This window comes from Halictus rubicundus, chromosome 6 (genome assembly GCF_050948215.1).
Source record: "Halictus rubicundus isolate RS-2024b chromosome 6, iyHalRubi1_principal, whole genome shotgun sequence".
Classification (NCBI taxonomy): Eukaryota; Metazoa; Arthropoda; class Insecta; order Hymenoptera; family Halictidae; genus Halictus; species Halictus rubicundus.
Genome location: NC_135154.1, coordinates 1,675,292 through 1,702,208, shown reverse-complemented (window position 1 = coordinate 1,702,208; position 26,917 = coordinate 1,675,292). Strand labels below are relative to the sequence as shown.

General features: G+C 36.8%; 1 protein-coding gene across 3 annotated transcripts in view; it reads left to right on the top strand.

Annotated features, from left to right (window-relative positions):
- The first annotated feature begins 2,781 nt into the window (after window positions 1-2,781).
- LOC143355031 (obscurin-like protein 1) overlaps window positions 2,782-26,917 on the top strand; it is a 59,306-nt gene continuing 35,170 nt past the window's right edge. For 2 of the 3 annotated variants that reach the window (XM_076789479.1, XM_076789476.1), the window contains exons 1-2: window positions 2,782-2,997; window positions 6,588-7,091. In XM_076789479.1, coding sequence (XP_076645594.1) covers window positions 7,016-7,091 — 76 coding nt within the window. In that variant the 5' untranslated portion in view covers window positions 2,782-2,997; window positions 6,588-7,015. Of the gene's footprint in view, window positions 2,998-4,027; window positions 4,192-6,587; window positions 7,092-26,917 lie in introns of those variants that run through there. The other variant, XM_076789477.1, reaches the window with a different exon arrangement.

Below are 26,917 nucleotides of genomic sequence, written 5' to 3'. Positions count from 1 at the left end.
TTTACAACGACGATAAGTCCAACACTGGAACTGATTGCTTTAAAACAATATTGTCAAATTTGAGGACAGGCATTATTATTATAATTCATTTTGCGATTAGTAATTCGCAAAAGTCATTTAGTTGATCAAAAACGCCAATACGGTGTTTTCCCGATATACAGGGTGTTGGGAAAATCGTGATACAACCGGCAGGGAGATGATTCCTCACATAAAACCTAGTCGAAAAGAAGGAATATAGTTTTTTCATCTGGGGCTTCATTTTCGAGAAAATCGAGTTTGAAAATTCGTTAGGTACACGTATACTTAGACAGAATCTGCTTTGTTCGTTCGGTCTAGCCCGCAATTTCCATTGCTGCTTGCATCTGTAAACAGTATCGTTTAGGAAATGGTATGACTTTAATTAATAACAAGGAATTTTTACATTGTTTATAAACACAAGCAGCAATGGGAATTACGGGCTAGATCGGGTGAATAAAGTAGACTCTGTCTAATTGCACGCGTACCTAATGAATTTTCAAACTCGATTTTCTCGGAAATGAAGCCCCATATAAAAAAACTATATTCCTTATTTTCGACTAGATGTTATGCGAGGCAAGATCCCCTTTCCGGTTGTGCTACGATTTCCCAAACACCGTGTATGTCCAGGATTCCTTGATCCACGCCGAACGTACGAAAGGACAGCGAAGTTCTCCGTCGCCGAGAAGTGTAAGTATACATGTCTACACGATACATGTCCAAAACACGGGTCTAGCAGGACCAATTGTCGTGTAGAATATTGCACTATTATTTGATATATCGAACGTAGGAAAGGGCAGCGATCGAGGTTTCTCGAGCTTCGTGGCCCCTCACGGGGTACACCCCGCGGCAATGGAGAGAGTTCTGGGACTTTTATCGGATAGATATTTAGGACATATATCGAGAAATCACGCAATCTAAATCGGCGAGTCTAATCTAAATGAGTCTACGACTAATTTTAAGTAATATTAAAGTTCAGTTTGTAAACATAAATGTTCTTGCAGCAGTTTTTGGTTGTATTTGAAATATATGTGTAGCAGAATGTGTACATTTATAATAAACATAAATTGTAATACAAAATCTCGAAAAATTGCTCAAAGCGAAATTCGGCCATCAAATATTTTCCATATTAATTGAAAAATAAAAAATAATCAATTTTCCGTGGAATAGTCACTCTTTCTGATAACGCTTTGAAGTCCATCCGGTATTGACTTCAGAAGTGCTTTTTGAAAGTTTTTCTTGTTGCGCATCAAATATTGAAGAATATGAATCTCTAATTTGTGTCATATATTTTTAATAAATCCAAGTATATGTCCCATGTATTTTCAATCAATCATATTAAATTTTTCATCATATTGGCGAATATAAATCTCTAATTTGTTCCATAAATTTTCAATCAACTTTAAATCTGATCATGGAAGAACAGATTGAACATTGATCTTGATTCTCACAGTACTTTTCCACACGCACAGCACGTTTTAGTACATTTATTTGGTAGAATTTACTCTTTATTTATTAATAACACGATGTTCTTCTTTGAATATTTTAGAATATACTTTACTATAAGTTGTATTGACAATTTCTGTTAGTCCAAGCTAATTTTTCTATTTTTACAAGGAAAAATCACAAAAATACGCCCATCGTATACTACAAATTTTACTTGTGGACATTATTGCTTTGTTGTCTTTTTTATTTTTTCCGTAAGGTTTTACAGAATCCACCATTATTTTCATGTTGGAGAAATGCAGAACATCCAAAATAACATTTGTGTTTTATTGGAAGAAAATAATTAGAAATGAAGTTAATTTTCCAGTTATATTGTCTCTACCAATATCGATCCACTCGTTAAATCGAAGGAATTTTTACTCTCCTTGTACGAACTTTATTCCACCTCCCTTCGCAGACAAAGGATTGTTTGCAAAAATTCTATTATAAACGGATAAAATTCTGATCTTTTTATTAAAAAAGTACAAAAAACTTTGGTTACCATACCCACTTTTATGTGAATTTTTATTGATGTTTCAATTCACAAATTTATCTGTTTAGAGTATTTGTAAGCAATCAGGTATATCTATCTAAACAAATGACGGCCATGATTGTGGCAACTCTGTATATCTACGAAACGAAAGAATTGAATGTCTCATGTAGCATAAATGTTGCTATAGTCGATATCCTAGTTAAAAAATGAAAAGAATTCCACCATTGGTGATAGTAAATTAGAACAAAACGTTATTTTACACTAAGGTTAAGATAAAATTTGAAGTCGATCAGCCGTGTGATCGATTGAGATACATTGCCAGCCAATTTGGCACACATAGTATCGAGTAAAACCTGATTGAAAGTTTAGGTACAGTATTCGCAGAAAATACTATTCAAAGGATCGAACCAACTTCGCAAGTTTTGAGAATGGGCTGCGACTTCGGCAACAGAATTTTTCAAATTCTCTTTTGTAAACGACTACAGAAAGATCAATGTCTGCGAAACTTCTCGACTATAATTCTCCGCCTACGTTTTCGCAGTGTGTTCGACTCTGTATCGCGAAAGAGAAAAGGTCTAGGTTAGGTCAATGCTACGCCAACAAAGGCGAAATATCAAATGGGCCGACAGATCAGTCTCCGATTCCCATCGCGGGTATTCTCGGCCCGAGAGGATTCACCTGTTTCCCTGCGTAGTTCTCCGCTTATCCGTTCACTGGCATCGAATTCCGTGCGTGACCGCTTCAAGGAAGCCGCAAAACCCAGCTCACCGGCAGACAGTGCAGCATTCCAGGCCTGCCGGGAGGACGCAACCAGGTCCGTTCCCGCGTATCCGGAGCAGAAGGGTGCATCGAAACAATTCCCGAGATACACCTGATTCCCCTGTCGGGACTGAAGAACGTTTCCCCCGAACGGGGCGAGTCAGGTGGAAGGAGGTAGAAGGTGGAGTTACCGATGACGAGTCTCGACCGAGCTCTCGCTCTGGGTAGGGGGGCCCCCGACACCGGTGCGTACCCTGGTAACATTGGACCCCCACTTGCGACTGACGAAGTCGAAGGCGCATACGGCGAATGCCGGACAGACACCGACATCGACATCGACATCGACACCGACACCGACGCCGACGCCGACACTGATATTTACTGGTACCGACACGGACACGGGCACGTACACGGGCACGATCACGAACACCGAACACAGACACAGACACGAATACGGACACGGACACGGACACGGCAACGACAGCGACAACGACAACGACAACGACAACGGCAACGGCAACGGCAACGGCAACGACAACGACAACGACAAAACGGCGACCATCGTCCGTCCTAACGTCTGCAGTTGCAGTCAGCCACGGTGCCTACGCTCGAGCACGCGACATTCCGCTCGCAGGGGATTCCCAGAGTCTCCCTTTGGACGATTGGCCCCGCGTTATCGTTTCTCGCGTCTCTGTGCAGAACACGTCGACACAGTGAGTCACAGACGCCACGGCAGCAAGCGTTTTCTATTCCACGCGAGATTAGACCACCTAGAAAACCTAGAGAGCATATCCGTGCACCGAGTCTCGAGCTTGTGACTTCGTCGGCGTTTCAGAAGTGACACAGTGAGGGGACTTTTGGAACAAGGGATTTACGCGCGAGCAGTGACAGTGAGTAGATCCTTGTGATCCTTGTGCGACGTTCGCAAGTTCGTTTACTCGGGATATCATCAGTGAAGGCTTTCCATGATAAATTTCGATTCACCTTAGAATTCTTGGTAGACGGCACGCGTGTTCCGCTGAGCACCGCTTTCGTGTTTATTTTCTATTCAGCCGAGCCAGAATAATTCGAAGGGAAAGCGGATAGTCGAAACACGACGTTCCCGCGGACTTTCGAAATACATTTCGACTTTTTTTTTTGCCTTATTTGCGTAGGACCATCGCGTGGCTTGTCGCGGGAAATCACGACGACTTTCGGCCGGTCAAGACGACGATCTTTGGAGAGATAGATCCGGCACCGGTGCTTCGGTACCGAACGCGCGTTTCAATTTCCAATCGTTTGGTAGATCGGTGAATCACCCGCCCCGATTCCGTTACTCGCGTTCGAGGAAAGTTCAAGGGAATACGCGCACGGCCGCTTTCTTAAATCGTTATTTTCAGTGTGGATCGCAGTACCCCGACCAGTATATGCTAATCATCGTGACACATATTTGAGGAACGGTGTTGCTTCACGCTAGAATATCTTTGACAGATCGGGATCATCGTTGGTCCGGCTAGGGCTCTGTGCGATCTCCTTCGATCGGCAAACCTTCACGTACCTGCAGTAAATCCCACTAATATTCGGACGCTTTTAAAAATCGCATAACTTTCTTAATATTGAACCGTACGACTTGGATTTTTTTTTCAAGAAGTTAGAACAATTGATTTGCTACATAAAGTGAAAACAATTTTTAACAAAAATTGCAGAGAAAATACTAAAAGTTGTATTGTACAACTTTTTTATGTGGGCTTATATTGAAAATGTAAAAAGTACGATTTATAGATCTGTATCAATTATTTTCACCCTTAATCTTTCATCGTTAAACTTTTTTTTCGTAGCTCATTGATCGATTTAGATGAAATATTTAGAATATGTATAATTGATACAGATGTACAAATCGTACTTTCTAAATTTTCAATATAAGCCCACATAAAAAGTTGCACAATACAACTTTTAGGATTTTCTCTGCAATTTGGACCAATTGCAATTTAGTCAAACATTTTGTTCGCGTTACGTAGCGAACCAACTGTTCTAACTTCTCAAATAAATTCAAGTAGTATAGTCCAATGTTAACAAAGTTATGCGATTTTTAAGAGCGTCCGAATGCTAGTAGGAACCACCGTCGTCTTTCAACATAATGATTACGGTTTACTATTCCATCAAATTTTCCAAGTACTTTATTGTTGTTGTCTCTATTGTTGAGTTCGTCGTAATTTTTTGCGTCCCGAAATTCTTTTATCTGAACAATGTGATAATCGCCGATTTTATAGGATATCCTCGAACTACAAAAAACACCAGTGTGATATACATGTACATTAGGACACGCAATCTTGTGGAACAAACAGTAAACTTTTATCTTATGAATTCCTTATGGTTACGATGATTAAATTCGCTTTATCAATTTACGGTTATGGCTACAGTTACACTGGAGATTAAATACAAAAAACAATGATTAGTATTTCAGTTTGATGTAATGAAAACGAATAACATTTGCAGTCGGTCCGAAAAGTTTAGATACGCCTGTAAAATAGACAAAGATTTTACACATTTAATAATAAATAAATATGATAGATTTTTGTACTTGATTGTATGTTTAATCAATTTTGATAGAAATCTTAGTCTCTGGTTTGAATCGATAAGGTAAGAAGTTAAATGTCCATTCATATGTGGTCATGAAAAACTGTCATAAGAAGTTGGACATACATAGAAACAGCAGACACAGTATATATTTACAATTCAGCAGGACATAACTTTTAATCCGACGGAGTCGCCTTCGTGTGAAAACACCTTGCTGCTCTGTATAGACTCGAACTTTTGTTCAATGTTCCAGCAATACACGTCAGTTAATAGCAGCTCATATTTGCGTAGTCTTATAAAAAAAGAAATTAGAAATTATTCTACATTTTTTTAGAGGGCCCAATATTAAAAGTAACTAAGCTGTATCGTATTATAAAAACTTCAACAGTTCGTTGCAATTTTGATTGTAATATGCGTGTGAACAAGCAATTTATTTCTCATTTTCTCTCGTATGCAAATGTATGACAAAAAAAATTCCAACGCTAGATACAATTGAATGGATCGCTTTTATCTAAAAAAAAAAAACGTTTTGGAAACTATTATATTATACAACCACGATGAAATCCGAGAACAATCCGACTTTTATGCAGTAAGATACATGCAAGGGGTGTCCTTTGTAGGGTAAGGGACCCAATTACTGTGCCTATATTAGTGATACTTATTTTTAAAGTACAATGGATATTAACAAAAGAGATATATAACATATATTAACTTCTTTTAAATGAAAACAATTTAATATCTTTTTTTTTTTATATTATAATGCTTTAAAAATAAGTATAATTAATATAGGGCACAGTAATTGGTACCACCACAGTTATTAGGTCCCTTACCCTACATTCAATTTGAAATTTTCGGTATAGCACTTTTCAAGCCTGAGTTCAACTTGAACTAATTTGTCATCACACGAGGCTAACTCATATTAAAATCGGTGTTAACGTGTTCACGGGAATTCAAGAGGGCAATAAAAACTACAATAACGGAACTACGTCATAAATCGACGAACGGACTTGGTGACCAGGTAGCCCGATAAAAATTTCTTGGCCACCTTCGCGTTCACCGGTTTCTCTCGACACCGTTCCCTTCCACGCAATCCAAGAAGGTCAAGTACTTTTAGACGATCCTTCCGTTATTGATGTATCGCAACAGTCTCTTATTTGCACTCGATTTTCCCCCTCTCTTCTTCCCCCTCTTTATGGACCCCCTTCCCCGGGGACGGCCGCATCACGGTTTCATTCCTATTCGAGGGCCACTCAATACAATCTTTCGTTCTTCGATCTAGAGAAAAGTGACCGAACGGATGAAGTGCAGCTTCTCGGATCATTGCGGAAACTGACCGGGACCGTCTTGGGGAAAGAATAAACGGCGGCTAAAAGTTGCTGGCGAGATAACTGTGACTTTGACCGAAGTGTAGAGAAGAGGAAGCGTGAGAGAGAACGTGTACAGAAGAATCCGTCGTCATTCGACGGAAGTGCAGGGTGGAGAAGGTGTAATCGTTCTTGCGTCCGAGGTACGTTTACACGTTCGTGAAAAAGTGTCGTGGAGGGGAGGTGGGGTCTTACATGCGTCATCGTCGTGCGGATACAAATCGTACGCGACGAATCGTTTTGGCGACAGTACACGTGCGTAACGACAGGCGAGATCGGTCCTGCGGAACACGAGGCTTTAATCTTCTCTCGAGAACGCTCGGTAATAAATGCGGTTCCGAAGATGACGTCCTACGTGCTCTCCAAAATGGTTACTCGGCTGCTCCTGTTCCTGGCATGTCTTGTCACCGCGTGCAACGGTGAGTAAACCACCTATGGTAATTACGTTTTCTTAAATTCTAAGAACACTTTTGTAACGCCTATCTGTCGAGGGCATCTAAGGTTCAATGGCAGTTTATTCAGGGGTCGCATTCAGTCAGGAACGGTGAAAAAACATGTGATTTTAAATCTGAAAGCCATATAAATTTCTTTTCAAAATCTCTTTCTGTCTGAAAAAGGATTTCAAGCAGTTCTCTAAATATCTCTATTAAGAAATGTAAATTTCTTGTATGTAATGTAAATTCTGCGATGTCCGTTATCTATTTTTTATGTTGTATCGTACTTTATTTTTTATACTGAAAACCTAAACCGTTTTCTGTAAGAAAATTAATTGTCTAGTTCTCTACTTTCAGAATAAACCAAATGTTCAAGTTAATCTATCCAGTGATCTTCAAGAACTTTTAAAACCTTCTGGTCAGCAATTTTAAATATTGTTCTGGCAATCTCCAGATTTTGCAATAAATCACCGAATGTCATTACCGAAATTACTATGTGGATTATAATTAGAGTAACAGAACAATCGTACAGTTTAATTAAAAATCCTATTTGGGTAAGAGAATGTCAAAAAATTAAGTCTTGCGGTTCCCAAATGTAAATCTGCATTAATTTACTTGAAAAGTAAAACATTACTGGTCCACAAATTATTTTTGTTTCTTATAACTCTTTCTTTACTGTTGGCGTCTAGAGTTGCTTTAAGAATTTGCTTCCGATGTACTTTTGGTGCCTATAGGCATTTTATTGACAATGTTTACAACGAACTTTGAATAAAGCAAAATTATATCGTTAAATTTTTAATATGCGGGCTAACTTTCTTCTAAATACAGTGTTTACTCGATAAGTGTCCAAAACACGGGTCTAGCCAGGGACATATATCGTTCAGGAGATACTATTCTGTGATCCACGCTGAACGAAGAAAAGGACAGAAAAACACTAGAGGCCTCCTGTCGGCTAGAAATTTGGAATATATATAGAGTAAATACTGTATTATGTGTTTCTATAACATGATTCGTTGTTTATAGCGTAGTGTGCGGATTAACTACTGTACGCCGCGCGTAGTAGGGTAAGGAGGACCCAATTACTGTGCCTATATTAATTATACTTCTTTTTAAAGCATAATTAATATGGGCACAGTTATTGATACCTGCACAGTAATTGGGTCCCTTACCCTATGAAGAGGGAGTTCCCCTAATATCGGGCAGTAGCTATGTATATCTTTAATATTCAACATTTTACAGAGCTGTACTATCGTGCAAGTTATAGAGAAACAAAAACAAACAATAATCATGTTTTATCACGTTCGTGTCGCGTGTGCACAGCTGAGGAGATCAGTTGATTGTTGCGACTGACAAGAAACCGGCACATTGTATAATATATAAACTATTGCACCTATTCATTTTTATGGTCAGAAGACGTGTGTGTTGTGTTAATATATCTTTGCATCTTTACATCAATTTATTGTATCTTGACAAGTATTGGTTAAAAAAAAAAAAAAATTTTCATCGATGACTTCCACTATTGCCGTTTTTCTTTTCTGCTACTATTTATTATTTCGGTTTCAATAATTAAACAATACACCCAAACAAATAGTAAGAGGAAAGATTAAAAGAAACTTTATTAAAATAAACTTAAGATTCCTACAACACTGGAACCAAGGAACAATCTGCGTAGTTTGTTTAGAAAATAGTGAAGAAGCAAAATTACATTATTAATTTTCACTGTACCCGGTATTAGGAGACACTTTATATGAATTATAATAGAATTATTATTAATGTTCGTTATTTTACACTTAATTTTGGTCTCCAATATCGTGTATTTATAGATAACAGTGATTACAAAAAATATACTTTTTTATTTAGTGTCCGGTACCAGGGAAATTCCCCCTATCAAAATCTGCCGTCGTGGAAGGGTTAAATAATCGTTAATTTTAGTTTAAGAAAATAAAGTTAAATTATTTGGGACTTTATTTCAGAATGGAGTTAAATACAAAGGGATTATGTTTAACAGGTATTTATGGTATGGATCGAACGGAATATTTTACGAAACATTCTTTCAATTCCTTTGTGGAAAAATTAATTAACAATTAGACAACCAATTTGTGATTCATACTACTTACAATGTGATTATACAATAATTAGGAAGATTCTTGTTTCTACGCAGCATTCTGTTGTTAGAATACGCCCGGACCGAAAGCAGGTGTATTTATTGATGCATAATAAATGATAATGGATGAACGATCCAACGATAATTTTCAAGCGAAATTGCCAATGAAACGCAGTCGAATTCGTTGAGATGCGGCATGATTCATCGAGCTTGACATTAATAGCTTAGAAAACAAAGACGGTTTGTTTTTCACGATCGATAATTTCAGCGGAGTACAGTCCCAAATATCTAGCCGATAAAAAACCTAGAACTATCTCCACTGCCACGGGGTATTCCCCGTGAGGGGCCAAGAAGCTTCGCTGTCTTTTTCTACGTTCGAAGAATAGTATCTTCTAGCCGATATATACCCCTGGGTAGACCTGTGTTGTGGACATATATCGAGTAAACACTGTATTTTTCAGAAAGAGATTAAACTGAATTTGAAATTTGAAATTTAAGTTTTGCTTCGCTGAAAGTTTCGAAGAAGTGTATGACAATATAGTTTCTAATCGAATGAACCTATCAACTCTACAACAACGCAACAATAACATTGTTATTCGTGCTGTATGGTATCCAATTTGCTGTAAGGTCTCATTATTATTTTTAATGACGTTACAGAGGTTGCACTCGAAATAACTAGCACGAAGGTAATCGCTTTTGTTGTTACTGACACCTTCGTTCAGTCCAAAGTATATGAAAAGTTCCATTTGTTCATTGCCATTCCATGAAACTTTTTCTAGCCTCTACTCATCAAATTTATTTAATTCGCGTAAATATTTTAGTCGCACGCCTGTACTCCTGCTATAGTCACTAGACACTTGGCAATGGCGCTCAATCGTGAATAAGTTCGAATTTATCACCCGCAATTTCAAATGATATTAAAAATATTCGTTAATGTATGTAGGGCAGAGAGTATACATCTCATTGCCAGCCTGTATTTCAAACAATTTTAAACATCGTTTGATGACGAGTTTTTATTGTTTTTTTAAATGAGATTTTTCGTTTTTTTTTTATGTTTCTCGACTAGTTTAGAATGAGCTGTTCGTTGTCCTCTGCTGAAACGTTTTCTTGATTTTTTATTCGAGTACGCTTTCAAATTTTCTTCTTTGATTAATATTCCAATTTTTAAGGATATTTAGAATATATTGTAGGAAACATTACATTAGTATGGACTAGCTATAATAATTTATAATTTAAAAACAAATTTAGAAAGGTATTTGATTTATGCGCGCGGCTACCAACATATTAATTAATTATTTGATTAATTTATGTACTTGAAGTTTCATCCCAATTAACATATTTTCCAAAGCAAACTTGAGAACTTGCAAAGAGGATGTACCTATAATGCTGTATCCGTAGTGCTTGATGTTACCATTTCCTATCAATCTGCTGTTCTAAAATGAAATTAATTAAACAAAGTATAAGTATCGAAAATATTTATTGACCATTCACATTTTTGGTAGTAGCAATAGGTTGACGGAGAACCAATAACCAAAAACTATGAATATTTTACAAACACAAGATTAACCATCCGTAAGAACGAAGCATAGGGTAAGGGACCCAATTATTCTGGGGGTACCAATTACTGTGCCTATATTAATTATAGTTATTTTTAAAGCATAATGAATACTAATAAAGAGATTTTTCATTAAGATCAGTGAATATATTTGTATCTCTTTTTAATATGTATTATGCTTTAAAAATAAGTATAATTAATATAGGCACAGTAATTGGCACCCGTACAGTAATTGCGTCCCTTACCCTATTTGATCTCGATTATCGATTGTATATTGTGTATGTGTATTATTTAAAATTAGAATACTTTATCTACCGTAAGCCTACTAATAGGCTTTTTAGTAATTATGTCGTAGTTTAAGGGGAAACTTAAAAATCTCCTTTTACATAATAATACCAAACACAATTATTACACTACGTTACTGAGAGTACCTCCTTGGCTTACAATTGGCTTGCTATTGCTGTTGAAGAGTCAATTAAAATGTCCTTAGCCTTGGACCATCAACTTAAAAAATATTACAAGATAATCGCCGGTAGATAATATGTATTGAAATAGATTTAATTTTGTTGAAGATTTAATAAATACATATTCTATATAAATCTCGTTTTACAAAATAATGGAGCACACGTTCTTTCACTGTTTCGAAAGCGAAGACGATTCGATCACTCCGTAAACTCTTTCTTTTCTCCTATGGTGATATATCACAGGTGTATGTACAATAGAAAAGTCGATTGATCGAACAAAAAACATTTGAAACAACTAAGAAGCGATTCTGTCTTATTGCTGACGCAGCCAATTATGTTTCTAGCTCCGCGCCGCGCGCCGCCGTTGAGATCGACGAAGAGGGACGTGAACGGTCTGCGAGCTAGCGATTCTAGACGATGACTCGCGTTTCGCTCTGATTCCGCCGACTCGAGATCGCCGGCTCGTGATTTCGCTTTGTTGTCGGTTGTCGCGCGCCCCCATGTCCGTCGTCGTGCCGTGCCACTGTGCCATGCCAGCCGTAAGTACTCGACGAAAATCGTTGTCGCGCGTTTGTTATTCTAACGACACGCGCGCTGTCGACGAAAGTGAATTCAACTTTGAACGGCGCGGTGTACATAAATTTTCGCATGGCCGGGCAACGCGCGACGTCGACGGGCACGGACCTAGTAGGCGGACTTTTCCACGTGCCAGGTGCCAGTCCCACCGTTGCGACGCAGCCACACCGAATTTTTCAATGAATCGTAATCATCGCGCGTCCCGTCGCGATCAATCCCTCCAACGTTCAACGCGGAATAGAGAAAGGAGCACCCGAAAGATAGGTTGCCGCGCTACGCCTCGCCACGCCATGCTGGAGAGCATTGCCTTGGAAACGGTATTTCACTGTCAAGGCGCTGGCAAACAAAACTATTCCCAGACCGTTCTGATGAGTTTCTTGCCGCTATCGAGCGATTGACGTGTTCGAGCATGTTACTCACCCATTAACTCCAACTAGTTCGCTAAAGGAATTTTTTCGACAACGACTAATAGTGGTACATAACGTAATGTAGTGTCCCTGCCTCAGAAGCAGTCCCTCGAGATGGCACAGAGGCAAGAAGGATCCCCGCTCGCACCCAATGGTTAGGTTCTGACGTCACACACTTTAGCCAATAATTCGGCTACAACCTAAAGTTCGTGTGGAACGACAGCTTACAGCCGCATTCCCGCCGAATTCCTTCCAGGGGACTTCCTGTGAGGCACGCAGAATGCATGTAATGTAAAGGGTGTAGTCGGATGAGGAGGTCAAAAGTGCTCCGAAACTAAATTGAATTTGCAATAGGCCATTTGATAGCTTATCCAAAGAAAATACTTCTTGCCAATTTTCAACCCTTATGTCGAGATGGGAGGTATTAATGGGGTGACAAAGCAAATCCGGGTTTTCCGTAATTTCTCTTAACCTCTTCAATTGAAAATTCTGAAAAAATCAAACATACTTGAGCTATTAGTATGCACATCTATGATTTTTACAGAATTTTTAGCTTCGAAACCGAATTTTAAAAAATAAAAAAAGTTGAGAAAAATAGAAAGTAGGTTCAAAACATCTTTCGAACGTCTTCGATGGTGGATTCTGCAGGTGAAAACAATAGAAAAAGTTTGTATAAACATATGCCCTGTGTAACCTTCTTATTACGAAGTACTATCTTAAAATACTTCTATCGAGGAGTCGTTGAACTAATTTCATCTACCAATTTTCATCTATAAGATCTCAATACCAGTTTTGATACTTGTGTTCAAGTACAGGAAACTCGATATACAACTCGAATGCAATGTCAAATAGAGCATATATTTATATGAACACTTTTTAATGTTTTTATGTGTCGAATCCATCGTCGAACCTGTTCCACGAAGTTACGGAACATTATGCGTATGTTGAACTCAGGACTATATGTACACGTGGAATTCACACTTGCATATCTAGTGGTTAATTACACGCGTGTTTGTCGCAGCTACGCTGTGTGTGTATCGCTGCGGTTATTCTTGCTACTTGCTAGGCGACTAGGGACATGCGCGCGTGCATTGTAAGTTTCGGATATCGAGTTATCATTTGAATAACCCCAACTGATCGGGTTACAGTGGCTACTCTATAAAACGTAAATACGTACGTACTGACCCATACACTCCCGTCCATAAGTCACCGGACACTAATTAAAATTTGGAAGCGAACGATTCTTTATTATTAAATGGCCTGTATCATGAAATAAAAATGTGGTATATATTACGTTTAGCGGACCCAGCTCCAATGACCTTGACCTTGTATATGTTATTAAGGACGTCATTTTCAACAACTTTTCTCTGTACATGTACCCGTCGCTCAACCTTAGTTTCTGAGATAATCACAAAAAACTTTGTGGGTGAAGCGACAACTCCTTTTGCAAAACAATAGATAAGTTTCTTAAAAATAAAAAAAAATAAAAAAGGCACTTTTCAAAACTTTTTGATTTGGGCCCTTAATGAAAATTTAAAATATGCGTTTCATAGGTCTATGTTAGTTATACACATGCTGAAAATTTCACCGATATCGGATGACACAGAAAAAATGACACACATCGGAAGATGTACGAATCTGTGGATCTTAAACTGACCAAACCGACTAAAACTACGACTTTCACCGCTTTTAACCGCTTGTAGCTCGTGTGTATGTTAACCGATTTCGATGAAATGTTCAGCATGCGTATAACTAATATAGATCTACAAACCGCATATTTTAAATTTTCATTACGGGCCCAAATAAAAAAGTTTTAAAAGGGGCCTTTTTTATTTTTTCGTGTAATTCCTACCAATTGCAATCTTTTAAAATTTTTGTGCACGTTATTTAGTAAACCAATGCTTCTAATTGCTCGCCAAAGTTCAGGTCGTTTGATACAATTGTAAGAAAGTTATCGTCTTTTTAAGAGAGTCAAAAACTTTTTACACTGACTGTATGCGTATTTTTAATTTTGCATTGAGATATTATCGTATACTAGTCTAGTTAGCCAAATGCTGTTTCGAGCAAATTTTGAGCAATGTTTGTATCACAATTTACGGGCAAATGACATGTCCATTTGGTACGAAACCCTGCTTGGAGCAGAATTTGGTCGCTATTTTATATGAATTTGACACTAAAGTTTGTTGACAAATTCCGAGTTAAATGCGGAAACAGATGCATCGGAATTTAAGTGCAAAGTTTGCAGGTAAAATTCCGTACCAAAGGGGCTAAACATTGACTTCGTTACAGAGGGCAGGTCGGTCGCACTAAGGCCTTGCTTTACGAGTACATATCGAGCAAAATCGGAGTAAACCTTGCTGTAAAAGGAAAAATAGAATTTTATTTAAACTTCTAAATTATATAGTTTTAAATTTCATATATCGACCATAATTTAATTCCGTTTTCCCTCCTACAGTAAGGTTTACTCTTAGAACAAGGTTAGGTTCGCTTTTAGTGCGACCGACCTGCCCAAGATTTGGCTTCGTTTTGGTCTTGATTTGACATGGAATTTTGGCTGCTGCACTCAAGTACCGAGCTTAATGCCGAAACAAATGGATCGAAATTAGTAGACAAATTTTTGTGACAAATTCATAGCAAATTGCTTACTGGGAGCTATGTATAACAAAATAAAACAATAAAATCAAGCTGGTAACTTGTATTTTTGTTTTAATTTCCATTTTGCTGAAAATAAGTACATAACATAAGTGTCCGTTGATATATGGTCGGAAGTGTACATACCGGGTGATAAAATAGGTCCGATTCTTAAAGGCCTTAGAATATCCACCGAGAGGAAAAATGTCTAATTAACATAGTTCCTAATAGCAATCCTTTTTCTGTAGAATAAACATTTATTATTTATTAGCGTTCCATATTATGATCATATTATTTCCCTTCCGACACAGAGAAGTTAGACGTATTAGTCGTGTCTATGAAGTATATACACACATTCAATGTGTTGCGAGGAGAACCAGTTATGATAGGGAACAGTAATAACTAACAAAAGTTGATTGTAGAGGGAAAGAATTGCTTTTAGGACCTACGTTGATTAGACATTTTTTACTCCTCACAGTGAGTACTATGAGGCCTATAAATATCGGACTTTTTTTTAATCACCCTGTATAATGTTTGTATGGCGTCTCAGTATAATTTACGAAAATTCCAAGTTGATTTCATACTGTGGACCTTAAATAAACTTTATTTATTATATTACTTTGCATTGATCGTGAATGCACATAAATTTTCAGTTATGTAATGCATAAAAATTTGCTCTTATATAAGTTAGTATTTCAATGAAGAGTTTCAGTTTGTTAGAATCTTAGTAAAATTACAAAAAGTCTTTACAGAAATACAAAGAAAAACATTGCAAGACACATGCTCTTACAGGTAACAAATTGAAGTTTCTGTTACGAGTAATAAAGAATTATCAAGAAAGAAATACGTCATAATTGAAATATGTTCTTTCCATGAATGTCTGATTAGCGAAGGCAGCTCGCGATCAGAGTGACGTAAACTAAAGTGATACTCGTGTGTCATTTCTTTGGAAGTATGCTGATTGTAATCAATTACGTACATGTAATCATAAAGTAAAAAGTACCAACTTTCTATAAGTTCATATACATTTACACATAACTGTTACGTGAAAATGAAACTGGTTCTAGGATGTGGAAAAAACATGTTTGATGTAACTTTTGTAATGAGTTGTCTACCGACAGAAAAAAGCAGTAACCACTTTTATTCAACAGTAGACTACAGATACCTATGCAAATTCACAGTTGCCACAGTGTGGTATTTGACCGATCTCCAAAATTATAAAATATACATACTAACTTGTTTATTAACTTAAAAAAAATAATTATAAACGAATCAAAATTGTTAATAAAACATTAAACATATGATTTTTCCCGTTTAAAATGTACGTAATGGGATTGAAATAAACTTACTAATTTATTAATAAACAAATAAAAATTGTTGATATAACATTAAAAGTATTTGAAGTGTTCCTACTAATTCATTGATCGTATTTTAACTTAAAAAAGCAATCGAAGACAAATAAACATTGTTAATGCAGCATTAAAATAATATTTGTTAGTAATTTAACAATAAAAATTAATGTGCTTGGCCTGGGAAAATACCTGGGTAAACACCTGCTAAATGTCGAGTCACACTCGACAAAGGAGTGCGAAGGGTTAAAATACGCTTCCCGGCGAAGTAATCGTTTACAATTCGGGTAGCACTCCATTTTCGGTTCCTACAGTATATTGTGGCAAGGATGAAACTTTATAAGTGTTCTTCTAATATAACATCGTATTGAGTTCGGGATAAACCAGCTTCGACGAACATACTTAATGCCTATAATGGATTTAATTTACAAATAGTTTCCTGCCGACTCCATACAAATGCTGTTTTATTGTTTGGTTGCTCACTCTGGAGAACAAGTGACTTATATTAGAAGCATCTCGCATCCCCTCAGCTTGCAATTACATGGCTGCGGCCAAAAATTAAACGTCCCTTCTTTTCTGAAGTACCTAAATTTTTGGTGCGTGGTCTTAATTCATCGAACGTCTTCTTCAATAACCGACCCGGTCTCACTACATATGTATAACGCACCGTAAGTAATTAGAATGCTCTATCCAGCCAACTACGATTGATCTTGAAGAAAATGTCTTCCTTTCCGTTCACTGTCATGCATCTGCGTTTCATTTCTGACCTTATGTAACAAAATTTACGTCTTACTTCTTCCTTTTCCTGTTGTGAGTACTCCTCCTGGCCCAGTAGGTAATTTTCAGCAAATATTTCCTAAAAATACAACTGAAGCTTTTAAATCAGGTAAACCATAATACCTGTAATAATACGGAATTTTTGTAGCTTCTAACATAACGCGATGCTTCTAAATGTATAGTTACTATACAAATCAACAGTACGCCAATACTCTTTGAATCGCAAGGTTTTTATTTTTTGCACATCATTTTTTAATATCAAATTTTTAATAACTTTTTAAACCCAGCGTTACATTTACGTATATCTATACTAGAATACTACAAAAACTATCATAATTTTATCGGTATGCTACCTTGTATCTTATATTATCGCCAAAAAGCTGAACCGATACGTCTTTGATCCCCTAAATTCCATAAAAAAGAATATTCGACGACATTCATTGACACGAATCACCGGTGACTGCAATAAATTTTCGAATGCACATACGATTATGAGGGCCTTATTCTTCAAAACGATTGCATTCGGTAAAATCACAATAAAGTTCCATTTATACGAAAGGTTCTATATGTTTACAAGAAAAAAGGCTAGAAATCAATGGGAAAGAAACGATAAGAGGATATCAATAATCTCAGGCAGTCTCGCGTGCATGACACGTCGATTGTCGCGGGCATGATTGATCGTGGAAGCAGAGCCTCCAAATCGGGGGTGTTGACTCAAATCGAGGGGGGAAAGTTACCCTTTCTCTACCAGTACCGGATTAATCACGTGACATTGTGACGCATGCACGACAGAGACGAAAGGCGTCATGTGACCGGGCTACGGCGGAAGCGTGGGGGTATACCGTCGTAGAAGGGGAGGGTAGTGTGGGAGACACGCAGTGTCGCCAGTTCAGGGAAATTGACTCGAATCGAGGGGAACAAGTTACCCTCTCCATGCCAGTGCCGGATATGTCACGTGACATTCTGACACATGCACGATAGAGACAGAACGCGCCACGTGACCGAGCTGTGGTGGATGCGTGGGGGAATGGCGTTTTGGCGGGATAGATTTTTGTTGATGCTTTTTCAATGCCTTCTCGTGGACATGGCCAAGGAGCCGTGTGCCTACGATTCGAAAGAACTGGTTCTTCTGCAGAGGGTGGTTAAACTCGATGAAATGAAACATCGCACTTGAATGCAATCGCTTAAGGAAGGGTAGTTGCTCTCCCTAAATGGGAATGATCGTACGCTTCTAGTAGGTACACCATTCGATTTTATATCTTGCATGGATGCGATCACTTGCGTACGATAGTCTTTTCAAATAATTCGATTTTACGAAACATTTGTTCTCCAATTATCATTTTTCATTTTTTCTTCGGTTAATTTCGTAGTTGATCAGAATGATGCGATAAGTGTTCTCTAGGTACCACACTTGATTAGAATAATAATTAACAATTTCGTTAAATATCAAAGGCTAAATTTACCTTATTAAATATTGATCGACTTTATGTTATTTAGTTAAGGGTAAGCTCCATGAATTTCGCGACGCCGCGCCGCACAGTTACTACAAATTTGCGCAACCTAAATTACTTGGCGGCATGAGAGTATTGCGTAAGATTCTTCAGCCTTGTTTCATAAAGTGATTCTAAATCATCTCAACCATCAAGTGCTATATTCTGAGTAAATATTTGATCGTCCAAAAAATCATCTAAAAAATCAACCAAATATTAAGGTTTCCAATTTTAGTCTGTTAAGTCTGTGCAAAAATAATTGTTGTTTTGAATCGTCAACTTAGAAGCTGGACATCGCTTAGACTGAGAATATATTTTATCTATTTGGATCTATTTATTTCGGTAGTACCGGAGCAAATGAAATTTTCGGTAATGCTATTAGCTGCGTCCTGGTTACCTTCTTTCACAAAAACTTGCCAAAATACTTAAAAAGTTAGTAATAATCGATTGATTCTGCCGAGTAAGTTCCGAAATACACAGCCTTTATCATGAAGGAAAACGTCTTTTCGATTGAGATTTTGATGTTTATAAACAACAAAAACAAAACAGTTTGTACCAGTTAACACAGTGAAGTTCGTATTATTCGTGTGAATTTTAAGAATTTTGTTATGTACACGAAAGAATATTTAACAATTATGTCGTTTTTCTCGGTTCGAAACGAAAAAGAAAACCACCGGTAGTTTCAAATCGTGTCATTACTTTATCTGCACTTCTGTCTTGTCAGATACCGTACTCTTTGCAACAGTAATCACGCTTTCTCACACATTTTCTGCTTTCCGAAGCACGCGTGAACATATTTCTCAGGCGCAGAACGCATCGCGTGCGACACGATCCACGAAAAATGCACGGTACAATATGATAAATACTGCTAGAGAAGGATACAAGCTATAACGTATTCACGACATTTTCGTGAGATTCTCTCTATGTACATCTAAGTTGTTTATTTAGTTTTCCTTCCGTTTGCGTTTTTTCCATCGTAGACTTGACGAGAATTATGATAGAACCTTTACCTATCAGAACTATCAAAAAGGCAGGTACAGTCTTTTCTCGTTATATGTCCCAAATGCCTAGCCGATAAAAGTCCCAGAACTATCCCCACTGCCGCCGCGGTATACCCTGTGAGGGGCCACGAAGCTCGAGGGACCTCGGTCGCCGAGAAGTGTAAACATAATACGGGCCGGGTATATCGGTGTGAGATCAGGAGACCACTACTAACCCAATAACAAAAGATCATATTTACACTAATTTTCCGTTAATGTAATTGTAATGGGAAGTACCTTTCATCTTTCATTACACAAGTAAATATCATCGGAATTATATCATATTTGGTTTCATTTTAATCACAAAAATTGTAAATGTCATTCTTCTTGTTACGTAGTCCAGAGGTCGGCAAGACTGAGTACATCTTGGCAGATTTCCGAGGGCTACGCTCCCTTGTTCCGGCCACGGGTCTCGCTCCTCGTGACGGTCCTATAGTTCTCGAGCCATCTCACGCGCGTACCGTATGCAGTATGTGTGGCGGATTAGGGCGACACCCATATCAATAGGTTTCCACATTACCGAGGAAGTACTATTGTCAATGCGAAGGACTCTTCGCTATTGTCTGCAATGCGATCAACGACGTCCAGCCTTCCGTTCGACATTTCAGATTTACCCAGCACATCTAAAGTTTAAACGTACACGAAAATGTATTTCCATATCTAAATAAAATATTAGCGTTGAAATTAAACACTATTTTCCAAATTGATCTTCTTAATTTATTTTTCAAGTTTATTTTCCGAAATTACCATGCGACATACGCCTACAGGGGACACCACTGACAAAATAAAAAAATGCATTGACAATAGTGCCTCCTCGGTAATGTGGGAACCTATTGAAACGGGTGTCGCCCTAATACGCCACGCGCCTGAGGTGGTTTCAGAACTATGACCGTCACGGGGAGCGAGACCTGCGGCCGGAACAAGGGGCGTAGCCCTCGAAAATCGGCCGAAATGTGCTCGGTCTTGCCGGCCTCTGACGTAGACCACTTGAAAATTGAATCACTAAAAAGTTCCAAAAAGTACTGCCTTGAATCTTTCGTGGTACATTATTAAGTCGACTGTAAAGAACGAATTAAAAAAAAAATTGGTTGTTAATTACTGTCACCCTGCTTGTCGTGTTTTATTTGTTTAGGTTCATATTCAATATTAAAGATAGAAATTTCCGACTTGTGGAACACAAATGATAATTTTAAAAATGTGTAAGCAGCTCTACAACTTTATCATTGAAAAATATAATATCAGTGATGCATTTGAGGTTGATTTCGATTTTTGAAAATTTTGAAGCCATTGAAGTGGTCGGAAAATCGAAGAAAATAGTAAATAATTGTTAAAAAGTTACTCTAAATAAATAATAAATAATTTTTAAAAAGTTACTCTAGATAAATAATAAATAATTAAACTAAATAGGTAATTTTAAAAAAAAGTTACTCTTTTTTTACGATTAAGTAACCTTCTCTTTTATATTCAATTGTAATCGATGTGGTCGCTAATGACCTAGCTGTTAATGCGACCACTTTAAAATAAACGATATACAATAATAATAATAATAATGATGTATAATAATAATAATATTTTGAAAATTTTCTTCATTACATTTAGCATAACATTTTCATTATGAATAATAATTTTTAATTGACAATGGTAATTTACAGCTTAAAAAAAAACCTTTCATTAAAAAAAAAAATTGGTAGGAAAATATTAAAAAGGACCGTCAGGGCATCTTAAAGAAGAAAAGCAATTTTGTCCATGAAAAGGGCTATCTTTAAAACTTCCAACTTTAACTGTTTATTACAGTAATAGTACTTATCAAATTTTATTCATTTTTTCATTTTCAAGGTTGATGGATATTTAGAAAATAATAAACATTCAACATAAATCCGTATGAGACGGTATTTGGCAAAATGTCACTTTTCGCATTTTAGACCATTGTGCGGCACTAGCAAGTTACCACTACAAAGGAATCTGGACAAGTTATTGAATTTGTTAGAAATTTGTTTTGACGATGCAAGCTAATCGATCTTCATTTATTTTAATCTTCCCCATTTGTTAACTGACAATTTCTCGAATGAATTGTGCGTTTTGTAGAGCCCACTCAAAATGTAAATTGAAATGATCTATCTTCAGCGTATAGCCGTTTCTCGGTCGTTTAGTAGCCGTTGACATGCTAAACTCTCGAGTATATGTACCTATAGTCGTGCAACGAACTTTATTTTGAAATTAATTAATTGATTCCCAAACATCTATGCTTATTGAGACATTCGTGTTTATTTAGGCTAGTTCTATTGGCACCCGAAGGCAGATATTCTGCTTAGAAATTGCTTACTTAAAATACGTGTAATTCGGTAGTCTACAATCAGTCAATTAAGAATTGTTTAATTTTTCAATGAGTTTCTTCAAGGACTGGCAAAAGAAGCTCCGCTCTCCAATTGTTTGAATACCTTTCAACGAATTGGAAAGATAAATTTAATCACATTGCTTCCAATACAACTGCGAAAACATTTGTGACATGCTTATAAGCAGTTATGAAGATCTGTGTCGTATTCTTGCTTTGTACACGCCACACATCTTTTGTAGTATAAAATCAATGGGCCCTCCCGCGAGGAAGAATGTAAATCAGTTGGACGGTTGTTGTTATACCTTCGAGCTTGTTTTCCGCATACGCATTGCCGCGTCTGCGATTAACGAACACTTCGTTTGAAGAATTGGATCGTGACTGTTAATAATTGTTCGGAAGCCGGTTCAGCTGGTCCCGAATGGTTCATGGCCGCCTGATGACACTCAAAGTAAACTAGCCGATCCATAAATCGTTTGGAATCGTTGCGCGTATTCGTTTCGTGATTAATGGGACAAATTGACGCAAGTCTGTATTGTTGGCGGACTGAGTCATTGTTCTTTTTAAACGATGCGCGCACACCACGTGTCTTATCTTGACGCATAAATCAGTGCGTAAAATAAAATAATGTGGTTCTTTTGCGTTACGTCCTCGCGTAAAAATACGTCGCGACGTCACGTCAGCTAGTCCACAAGAAATCCCGTAAATACAAACAATCCTCAATCACGCATCATCTACCTAACCCTCGGCTCGTAACGGGGTACAGTCTTTTCTCGATATATGTCCAGAACACGGGTTTACCGAGAGACATATGTTATCCAGGAGATACTATTCCTTAATACACTGCCGAACGTAGAGAACTCCTACAAAAATTTGTTCTACAAGGTGTCCCAAAATTGTTGCATTTCCTTGAAATCGGTGATTCTTGAGATGATTTGAAGTGACTTTTTCCTTTGCGAAAATATTCTCTGCGGCTTTGTTAAGTAGTTATTAACAAAAAAACACGGACTAATCAGAGCGCGACAAAAGCAGACGGTGCTGAGCGTGACGTTGGCATTGGCCGAACCGGAATCTGTCCACTGTAGCCGCGCCCTGATTGGTCCGTGTTTTTTTTTTTGTTAATAACTCCTTTCCAAAGCCGCGAAGAACATTTTTTCAAAGGAAAAAGTTTCTTTAAATGACCTCAGGAATTACCCCTTTCAAGGAAATACAACATTTTTGGGTCACCCTATATGCAGTCTTTTAGTACCATAAAAGATTCGAAGCGGCACTCCTCGGTACTTTTTAGTTTTTCACTGTTAAAGTAAACTTGGCGGCACAGAAAATGGTATTTAACGTAATTATAGAAGAGAAAATCAAGGGCAGATGCTATGTAGCCCAACAGACGTTATTTCGCTTTCAGTTAACCCTTTGCACTCGGCGCTGTTTTCAATCTAGAACTAAATTTTACTTCCGTCTTAGAATATTTTCATCTTATTCATACGAAACTGATCCGATTTCTACATATAATATTGAAATGTTTAGTGATCTATTAACTACAAATTTTGTAATGTAACAAATATTTTGTAATATTTTTTGTAATTTCTTTGAAATAATGCCACAACAATTTCTAGTGGTGCTTCAGAGTCACCACTCGAGTGCAAAGGGTTAATTTATGCAAGGGCAGGGGACATTCACAATAATTTCATAATTATTATGAAAAGGCTGTATATAGAATGAATTGTGTTTTGTAAATGTATTGTTTTCTTTTGATAGCCATCACTGAAGCCATTACGAGTTCATATACAGGGTATCCCAAAAATATTGTACTTCCTTTGCGAAAATGTTCTACAATTTAATTCCATATTATAACAGCTACATATATCCTGTGTTTGACGAGTATACTCGTCATCGCTTAATTTTTGCGACACAATATAGACACACATTTTTCAAAGAGGTCGTAACAGCTAACTGGTTAAGGAATACATTTTTAACGTGCGCGTATAATTTTGTAGGCGCTTGTAAAATGTTTGAAGCTCGCGAAAGGAAAAAGGCGATTTTGCGTAAGCCTCTTTATCTCCAAACACTGTGAAAATACTGTGTAAACTAGAGCTATGCATTTGTGATAGAGAGTACATATTCCTCGACCTTTAATCGAACCTTCGACAAATGGGAACCGAACGAATCCGAACAGCTCGTCCGTCATCGCGGCAACGAGGCAACGCCCAATCGACGCATTTTGAAATTTCACAACGTCTCTACGTGGTAAAAGAAATCGGCCAGTCCTTCTAATTGTCCTCTCGGAGACATCGTTCGCGGGTTGACGACCGCCGCGCTGCTATCGATTCGTTCTTAATTACGGAATAAAATCTTCTCCGTCGTGTCGCGTCGTGCCGCGCGTCGCCGATCGAGATATCCTTCATTTTCTTGCTTCTTTTAACTTCTCTCTGGCGAGCCTCCAGACTATACGTGGTATAAGAAACGGTTGGCCTTGTCTTACGGTCGATAATCTCGGGATGGGATTCCATTGTTATGGAATTAGTCACGACTAGGCCTGCGAAGATACATCCGGAATGATGCCTCATGCCCAAGTTGAATACTCAAAATACTAAAGTTCTTTAGTTTTTTTTTTTTTTGAAGAAGAAGAAGAAGAAATCTCATAAAAGATGTATTACAAATTGAAGAATAGACAAATCAGAAGTGCGTAGATCAAGAACAACAAAACAAACAAAAATAGAGATTCACATTCTTTTTTGTTTCAACGTGCAAATTACGGACAAATTACAGTCTCTATATTAATTATATTTATTTTTAAAGCATAATGAATATTTAAAAAAGAGATATACAACATATATATTAACTGATTTCAATGAAAAAATTTAATATTCATTATGCTTTAAAAGTAAGTATAATTAATATAGGCACAGTAATTGGTACCCCCACAGTAATTGGGTCCCTTACCCAATATGGACGCAGGCTTTCACATTGGGACCGGACATCAATACAGAAACGTCCAGTGGCAGCTGAAATCCTAACTTAAAGAGATCGTGCAATAATATAGATCTTTGAGTATCATATTCCACATTCATAATTACATTTACATCTAGGATTCTCAATAATACGATATGAGCGAGAGAACCAGCAAGATATATAACGTAATAATAAACTGGCGGCATGGTTTTTTTACGTTTAAACCAAGGATTAAGAATTATTACTAGACAGCGGATATTTATGCAAAATAAAAAATTGTTATGCGAGTTACAAAAAATTGGTGTGAAATAGAAATTTATTTCCTTTCTTAATATGTTTGATCGTTTGAAAATAAGATAACAGTGTCTTTAAATTTGTCTAATATTTTCACCGTTTTAAATTATACCTGCTAATTTTTGCCAGAAATGCATAAAATCCGCTGTCTAATTATCAGTATGAAAGCGAAGAAAGTAGAATTTGCCTTTTGTTATTTGAATTTTTTAATTATTTCTGTGAAATGTTCAAGGTTTATCAGTGCCTAATAGATTTACAGAATAAATAAAACGTCACAATTTTAAGGTTAGCTTAGTTCTTCGCGAAAAAAACATCGAAAAAATCGGGTTTTTTTTTAACTATGGAACACCAAATTGTAAAATCTGAAAACATTTATGAACAATAATTATAACAATATATCGGTACTGTAAAAATATACATGTGGTATCTCTAGAACTTCCATGTAAAATCTGCAGTTTTTCGATTTTTTTGAGGTTTCTAATTTTTTACAAGCTGGATTTTCAATTTAAGAATCTGAAACGAATTGCAGAGTATGTATTTGGATGTTTGACATGACTCGAATTTTTCTTAGAATTTCTAAACATCAGTAACTAAGCAAAATAGGCCCAAAACTAATTTTTCGATTTTACCCCATAACTTCCCTCCCGATCGAGATAGAGGGTTGAAATTTTACACAGGATGTTTTTTCTTGATGCTCTATCGAATGACCCATCGGCCATATAATTCCAATCAAGGGCACTTTTAACCTCCTTATTCGGCTATACCCTTTTATAAAATAATTATTAAAGTTGTTCCGAATGAATTGGTTATATATCTTTTTAATGCTCAAGATATAAGCATTAATTTTAGCATTAAACTTGACAGTTTGAACACTGTGGAGAACGCTTAGAGAATCCGAAATAATGAAGAAATTATGCGAATCATTGTTCAACGCGATGTCAAGAGCATTGTTTGAAGCAGCACATTTAACCGTGTACACAGAGACATTTTTCGCAATACTCATATTAAAGTGAACATTACATTATTGAGAATCGATTAATTTTCTGAGCTGAATAGAATATACCAAAGTATGCCAATTGTTTCGATCGGATGTCCCATAATGTCAATAGTATTCAGTAAGCTATCGATATTTTTTTCTTTTTCCTTTATTTTGTTGATTCTCCTACTATTTATAATTAAAAAATTAATAATTAATTCGCATTTTGAAAATTTAGGTGATTTGAAAATATTTTTTTAAATCAAATATTTCGCTATGATTTTTGGAAAACCGGAAGTAACTTACCAATATCTAACACAAACAGTAACTGTCTGCTAGGCGTGGTTAACAACGAAAAAAATGTTCAGTTTGCAATTCGGATACATTCAATACGAATACGTTTATTGTCTGAAAATATTTTTCCAGGTTATTTTTGTAAATCATTTTCAGCCATGAGTAATTGATGGAAGAGACATGTTAAATAATAAATTAATCTACAATTATAAGAATACATGAGCTGCGATTGAGCAACTAAAATAAATGCTGATGAAAACGTTTGAAATAACGGCCAGGAAGAAGATAGTGTATAATATTTTTAAAGTTACTGTTCCAATTTCTAATAGTGTAGGTTAAAGCCTGTGAATTATTTTACAAATAGAAAAAATCTCCGAGTTATACAGACGTACCTATCTCTATTTATTCGTAACAATTTTGTTTAAAACACATGGAGAGTACTGAAACGAATTTTTAACTGCATTTACAAATGAAAGTGCTTAACACGTAATACAACAATTCATATTAAGGGATAAACGAGAATTGAAGATCAATTGATTCACAGTTAAGTAATTCAACAGCACTATTTTATTT